Source organism: Nicotiana attenuata, unplaced genomic scaffold (assembly GCF_001879085.1).
Source record: "Nicotiana attenuata strain UT unplaced genomic scaffold, NIATTr2, whole genome shotgun sequence".
Taxonomy (NCBI): domain Eukaryota; kingdom Viridiplantae; phylum Streptophyta; class Magnoliopsida; order Solanales; family Solanaceae; genus Nicotiana; species Nicotiana attenuata.
Genome location: NW_017672794.1, coordinates 46,321 through 54,130, shown reverse-complemented (window position 1 = coordinate 54,130; position 7,810 = coordinate 46,321). Strand labels below are relative to the sequence as shown.

General features: G+C 35.0%; 1 protein-coding gene across 1 annotated transcript; it reads right to left on the bottom strand.

Moving 5' to 3' along the window:
* Nucleotides 1-632: 632 nt before the first annotated feature.
* Nucleotides 633-7,562, bottom strand: LOC109214533 (probable serine/threonine-protein kinase WNK5). The gene is made up of 7 exons (XM_019378462.1): nucleotides 6,594-7,562; nucleotides 4,785-5,050; nucleotides 4,071-4,294; nucleotides 3,804-3,961; nucleotides 3,349-3,670; nucleotides 1,785-2,105; nucleotides 633-1,319 (listed from the first exon to the last, which is right to left on the bottom strand). The coding sequence occupies exons 1-7, from the start codon at nucleotides 6,669-6,671 to the stop codon at nucleotides 931-933; spliced, it is 1,758 nt and encodes a 585-aa protein (XP_019234007.1). The 5' UTR covers nucleotides 6,672-7,562; the 3' UTR covers nucleotides 633-930.
* Between the last annotated feature and the right edge of the window lie 248 nt (nucleotides 7,563-7,810).

Here is a 7,810-nt window from a genome sequence, read left to right as displayed (position 1 = left end):
CTTCTTTTTGACGCCTGGAGGGGCGCGGCCGCGGTCAAAACGCGGTAGGACTGCGGCCAGACAAGCTCTCTGATTTCTGCCGCGGTCAGTTCCGCGGTCGCGGTTTCGACCGCGTTTTTCGCCCTGTTCCGTTTGGAATTTGGAAAAAACGTAAAACATGAAAGTTGTAGCCCTTTGAATTAGCTTTCCAACCATATATTGTGGAGCCCAAATGGAGTTCTGAGAAAAAAGTTATGTTTCAGTGAGTGGGGCTAGTGATTCGTTAAGTTTCGGTGTTCCTATGGGGCTGGGCTGAATGCCTCAGCAGTACCATTATGGGATCGGGTCGTTCGCCTCGGTAGTATTATGAGATGCATCTATGGATCGGACCGTACGACCTCAGTAGTGTACACTATTATTATGAAATCGGACCGTACGCCATGACAGGAAATCGTGCCATTACTCTCATGGGATTAGTGCCTCGGCAGAACCGTGAGAAATATTTGATAAGGAGTTAACGTACTTATGAGTCTTCCTAATTGAGATGTGACCTTTTATCTGGTGTGGACCATTATGTATTCCATTTGAGGAAGTATCCGATATTTGAGGACTTCATGTTTACTCTTCAGCTAAGGGATTGAGCTAAACCAAAATGAAAAAGTTGGATATTGTCACAAGCTTACAACAAATATTTATGGCAGGGAACTGCAGTTCACATAAACATAAACTTGAAAGTTTTGAGATTCAATAGTATCTTACAATCAGACGATGAGTAAAAATATTTCATCGTTGTCTTCAAGTCCCAAAGGACTTGACGAAAGAGAGATCACATTCTGTTCGTTTTATTTGGGCTAAGCCAGTCCAAAGGTACTTTTAACATGGTGTGAGATCTTTGTTCACACACATTCAACATTAACCATCGGGATAACCTTTGACGAGCATATATGAAGGTCACCAACCTAAGCCATGGCTTTTGTTGATGGCAGGATCGTGATAGCCAATATTCTCAACAGCACCAACAGTGTTGAACAAGCGCCTCTTACTTATCTCTTCTACAAGAGAACGATGCAGCAATTGACTACGGATATCAACTAGCGATTTTACCTTAGTCAATTTTGGATGTTGATTCATTAGCGCGCTCTGATTCTTGGACATGTTTGTTCCAGGACAGAACCTTGTAGTACATTTGTTTGTCTTCTGATCAGTACAGTACTGAGATTCTGCTTTCTTGTAGTTCAAATCATGATCAGCATCATCTTCCTGAAGGGAACAAAAGTTTAAGTTGTTGTAGGATCCATAGGAGTTCATAGAACTTGAATCATCATACAGTTTCAACTCATCTGCAATACGAATAAATAAGAACATGGAACAATGAGAAGATGCGGATAGACATTGAATTAATTTTACGTAGGATCACTGAATATGACAGTAGAGTCACAAAGTTATTTTTTGTATCATTAAAGTAATTGAATTTTACTTTCTATACTGGTAAACTCAATAAACTTTACCTATTATGAAGGTAAAGTACAGAACTATCCTTTGTCACATTGAAGTAACTAAAATCGCCGTACTTTATCCCCTATAACGACAAACATACTGACTTTATCGCCATAATGGATAAAAGTTCAATTACTTTTATATGACGAAAATAGTTTTATAACTTTATTGTTATAGTATGTAAACTAAGATCAGTTACTTTACCGTCAGTGGAAAAAGATTTTTTGACCTTACTATATATGGGATAAAATTAAATCCAGTTACGCGTAAATTACTTCATAATCATGGAAAAAGAAACCGGCACAAACCTTGAAGACATTCATATGAAGGGAGGAGAGCAGGGAGAGAAAGTTGAGAAGAAGAATGGGAAGAAACGTAATAGAAAGGATTGCGATGGTTTTCGTCATCATCTTCTACGTAGTTGAAGCTATGCTGCTGTTCATAATTCTGAACAGAGTCCTGTGAATTCTTCCATGCTGGAATTAAAGCAGAAATTTCCTCGTCAATCATATCAGCAATTTGAAGAGGATCCCAATCTGTTATGTCTAACTCCTTCACCATTTCCACTGCCACTTCCATTGCAGTGTCATTAGATATGTCGAATGGGAAGAATATGTTCCTCGCTTTGCCTAAAAATGGACAAGTCCAATGAGTAACATTTTAGGACACCTTAAATAAAACTAGACAATTACTAGATAAGCAGGCACATAAGGCGGATTTAGGGGGGCCGAAGGGGGTTCAGGCAAAATCTGTTTTTTACCTCTATATATTAAGTTTTGAACCCCCTTAACAGAACCCAAAAGTGTAGCTTAGTGATCAAGGGTGTTCAAAACCTTCCTAAGGTCAGAGGTTCAATTCCCACTAGCTACAATTTTTTTTTGAACCCCCTTCATGGAGATCCTGCCTCCGCCACTGATAGGTGGCCAAATCAACCCTTTTTTAGCAACTCGTCCCAGTTTAAACGGTTGGATTATATCCCCTTTCTTGGCTTGATCCAATGGGTTGAACCCGAAATGACCCATTAAATTATTGGGTCAAAAGGGACAGAATAGGTAAAAAATAGTACGGGCTAGCCAGTTTTTGGACTGGTCATTCAAAAATAGCCAACTTTTGCAAAGTCATTAAAAATAGCCACTATTTTGCTGCAACACGGAAAGTTCCAGCATAATATACTGGAGACCGATGCACCTGTGTATGAACTTCCAGCATATTATGCTGGAACTCCAACATGCAGAAAGTTCCAGTATATTATGCTGGACCGGTATAGTATACTGGAACTCCAGTATATTATACTGGAGTATTTTTCCAGATTTTGAACAGTGTTTTCGTTCAAATTTATCTTTATATGAAAAGTGACTAAATTTCGATTACGTTTGAAAGCGTGGCTATTTTTGAATGACCACTTGTAAATCTGGCTTTTTTTTTAATTTGTGACACATAATAGTGTAACACAGCAGGTCAAGATGCATACAAACCTAAACATACAAAATCAAATTTAAAGACTGGGAATTATATAAAATTTGAAGAACTTAATTAAGCTGATAATTTTTTTTTAAAAAAAATACATTAGCTTTCACTTTTCTTTTTCAAAAAAGCAAGAATGAATAAATAAGTAAATCGGAGGTTATCTCATGTTGAGCCGGTTGGGTTATGACATGTTATTTGATCTATTTTGACACAAGTAAGTTTTGGACTGGCTGGTTCATGATCCTTATTGAATTAACTACCCAAATTTAAGCTAACTCGCTCATTTGCTGCCTCTTTAACATATATATATAGACGACCATAAAGAGATTAAGATCCTGAGTCTTGCATACAAGTTCTTGAACTACAATTCTTTATTTCTGAAAAATAAATGGTGAAGCAATTTACCATTCTTTTGAGAAATTTGTACTTTGAGAAAGATGGCATCATCTTCAGGATTCATTGTTCCTGTTATTGTCATGTCTGTGCCACCTAGTACTGAATCATCAAACTGACAAGGTGCTTCATTTTGTTCCCCATTTGGTGTAAACTTTTGATGACATGGCAAATTTATGACAGGAGATAATTGTTCATCCTCATCAACAGCAAGGAATGGATCCCTCAATAGCTCAGAAGCAGATGGCCTTTCAGAAGCAGGATTCAAGCATCTTCCAACAAATATTTGGGCTTCAGCATCACTGATCTTGTAAAATGCTTTTGGTAGCTTTCCCTGTCAGACAAAAATATGTTACACTATCAGTGTGATTTAACATGTTACATAAGGTTACGTGTTATATAAGTAATTTGATCGTGTAAATATTTATCATGAAAATAAGATATGGAAGACACGTTCATGATCTTACCGAGGTCACTTTCTTGTATATTTGAGCTGGATTTGAACATTCACTATATGGATATTCAGAAGTGAGCATTTCTAATACACACATGCCAAAAGAGTATACATCTACAAGTTCATCATAATCCTCTTCGTATAGTTCTGGTGCCATAAACTCAGGAGTACCTAATTAGGATAACAGAACATTCAGTATAGTTTTAGCAATCAGTGACGGAGCCAGAAATTTATCAAAGATATTCAAGAAAGGAAAAATAATAGTAGGTGAGGTCATTGCCTATGACACTATGAGCATGGTGTGATCCACATAGTATGGTCGCTAAGCCTAAATCACCAATTTTGACTTGACCAAGATGTCCGTTGACAAAGATGTTATCGCACTTCAGATCTCGATGTATAACTGGAGGATTGTGACCGTGCAAATAAGCAAGACCTTTGAGGATTTGTCGTGCCCAGTTCTTGATTGCATGTATATTTACTCTCTTATACTTGTGTCTATACCTACATCAAGAAAAAAACAGTCAGTCTAAATAACTTTACCAATTTTTGAAAATTACTCCTACTTTATCGAGTTTATGTTAATAGACACTGAAAGTTTTTGCATGTTGACTTACTACAATAGATAACTCTCACATCAACTACTATGAATTCAAGTTATATGCACGGATTGAGAAAAAGAAATGTTATACTATCACTTTAATTTACTTTTTATTGCAGGTTATTGTTTTATTTCCTAAGTTATCATGCCAGGCTTATAATGAAGAGTTACCTATTATTATAGGTCATCAACCTAACCTGATAATATAAAGATTCATTTCACTGTGATCAGTACACTAAATATAAAGTCATAGAGCATAATATGTTGGTAACTATGTAGGAAAATAGAATAATATATAATATGTTATAACTGGTTAAACCGCACAGATAAATTGCAGTATCGGTATATATAATTAAAAAAAAAAAGTCAAGATATGGGATGTGGATGTATTACTCTCTAAGAGTGCCAGAGGTAAACATTTCAGTGATGAAGTTGAAGGTTCTGCCTTCAACATTGATCCAAGATGCATGAAATTTCATGATGGATTCATGATCAAGTTCCTTGAGGAGATGGACTTCTGAGTAGAGCCTTTGTAATTCTTCAGGTGATCTAAACACATCATTCAGTTTCACTTGGTTCCAAGCTACCTCTATTCCTAGTAACTCATCAAATGCCTTATACACTATCTTTGTTGCTCCTTTTCCAAGGATTTCTTTGAACTGCAAAGGAAGTTATTAATCATAATTACAATTAGTAGCTTATAACAACAACAACAAGCTCAGTAGTTTCCCACAAGTAGGGTCTGGGGCGGGTAAGATGTACGCAGCCTTACCCCTACCCCTGGAAGGGCAGAGAGGCTGTTTCCGATAGACCCTCAGTTAGAGAACGACAGAAAAGAAAAGATAATTTCAACAACTAGGAATAACAGCAAGATGAAATAATATTGAATCCAAGAATGCAGTCAAACTCAAAGAATGCAGTCAAACTCTAGGTAGTGATAGCCATCGATGGATAAAAGATATCATACTAATAAATCATATTCTTCTAGCTTCACTACAACTACTATTATAACAGTGTTTCAATCTCAAATAAGTTGTGATCAGTTATGTGAATCCTTATTGTTCAACGTGTTACTTCTTTTAAGCTTGTCATAGTCAAATACTAGTTTTTAAAAATTAGTTTGTCTATTACTAGAAGTATTTTTTTTCTTCTATTAGCTTATAAGTATCTGCAAGACTACGAGACTCCTAGCAAATATTGAACCTAACTAAAGTATCATATTAAATTTAATCTCAATTAAATGGTATCACATAGATCTTTTTCTTCCTTGCATTTACATATTGTCGTTATATTCCCAATTTCAAACTATAATTAAGTATTTAATTCAATCTAACCTTAGAACGCAGAATACCAATATAGGAGTATATATACATTTTGTCAACAGTGTAATCATGTGACGGATAATCGAAACACCATTAATTTATTGTGTATTTAGACTAATAACACTGTTTCTTGATATTTCCCCTTTATATCCAGTATAAGCATCATCATCAAAATATATTATCAATTATGACTTCCTAGCTTAATTAATTAGTATTTCTTTTAAATGTGATAAGATTCTAAAAGTAATCTGCCAAAATCCTTATACCACACAAGTTTTGGTGGTTCATCACCAACCAAAAACGAAATTAAAAAAAGGATTATTTTATCAAGAATTGACAAATAAAAATATTTCTTCTAAAAGTCAACTTGCTTCACAACATGCTTCTTTAATTACAAATGATGAGGTCCGCCATTTGGAGGTTTTCAACTAACATTTGCCGGCCTATAGCATGCTATTTCTTACGAATCAATTTGCGCACACTTGTATTGTTTCACCAATACTTGCAATCTTTTATTAGCATAAACATTAAATAGTTTTACCTACCATAACAAGGATAAGAAGAAATCTCTACTATTTTTTGTTAGAAAGAATCTTGATCTAACGGTAGAAGTATATGAAAGTTGGTTTTAATTTTGTTTTGTATGAGAAACTGAAAGAGTTGCAAAGTTGTAAATCAAAAAACTTCCAATTAAAAAAGTTTAGACTTGACAAATTAAAATCAAAAAGAAGAAAAAGAGGAAATTAAACGTATTAATTGGTAGAGTAATTCGCAAAGAGACGATGATTCACTCGATTAAGCGCAAAGCATTAATCACCATTAAGAACAAGGATATTAAACCTTAAAAAAATTAAAGAGAAAAAGGATATGAAAAACTTACACGTCCATAGCGTTTTGATGAATCAATTTCCACATATTCCAACTCCGAGTTTAATTCAAACATTCGAACTCTATGCATGGTGAATGAATCAAAAGAAAAGTTTCTTCTTTTTCTTTTGAAGATTGTGTGTATATATATATATATTGCTAACTATATTATTTTCACTAAACTTTATTAGCCGGAGAAGTAGTTGTTTATCTTGGTGAAAGAAGGGAAATGAAACGGACGTGAGAAAAAGAACCTCTTGGCAGAGTTCAGTCCACCGGAGGACAGAATAATTAACACTTTTTAGTGACTAAGAGCGAGAAAAGAAAGAAAGAGAGAGAGAGAAATGCTGGGAAATCCGAGGTTTTCCTTCATGATTTTCGTAAGAGAAAACACCAAACAATAGCCAAAAAAGCCTTGAGTAATCAATCCTTAGCATAATCCAAGCCATCCCTACTACTTCACGTGAGAACTCGTTATCCCAACAGATCATCATTTGTCTTTAATTTCCAGAAAAACAAAGGAATACGAATCTTCCTTTTCTGTTATCGACTTAATTGATAAGTCAATAACACACACTATTAGAGGTGGAGATATGCTATCAACAAAAGGGAATATCTGATCTGGCAACAACGTAACTTTTCAAGTTTAATTTAGACAAGTAATTGATGGGATTATAAACTTGAAAAATCTGTGGCATCTGTGCCCATGTTTTGGAATTGACATTTTTTGTGGTGAATGAGAATTTACATAGGGGGGATCGATGAGAACAAATGAGATGCTGGACCAGAGAGCGATGTTACTTGTTACAACAAAAATAATACGACTCAGTTCTAAATAAGTTGGGGTCGGCAAATTGGAAAGAAAACAAAAATTTTATGTAGTTGTAAATAGTAGGGTTGCTAATGTTGAAGAGATTTTAGAAGGACAAGAAGACTTTTGGTGCTAACAAAAGGGTGAGACGTTTCTGGTAGCTAGTGATGATGGTACATGATATCTGACCTTTTAGAGGTGACTTTATAATAAAATTTAATTTGCTGACTTTTTCTCTCTACCATTATTTGAGCTTTTTTATTTTCATTTTAAGTCCAATTTTGACGTGTGTCTTGTTTTTGGTTATTATGTTCTAATGAGTTTTATTTTGGAATTATTTGGTACCATTATTTGAGCTTTTTTTTCCTTTAAATCCAATTTGGACGTGTCTTTTTTTTTTTTTTCCTGTGTGTGTGGTT

Coding starts and splice junctions, on each gene's coding strand:
- LOC109214533 (XM_019378462.1), bottom strand. CDS start 6,671: ATGCATAGAGTTCGAATGTTTGAATTAAACTCGGAGTTGGAATATGTG. Junction 3,962..4,070: donor CCATGCTCATAGTGTCATAG/GCAATGACCTCA, acceptor TATCCTAATTAG/GTACTCCTGAGTTTATGGCA. Junction 3,671..3,803: donor TATACAAGAAAGTGACCTCG/GTAAGATCATGA, acceptor TTTGTCTGACAG/GGAAAGCTACCAAAAGCATT.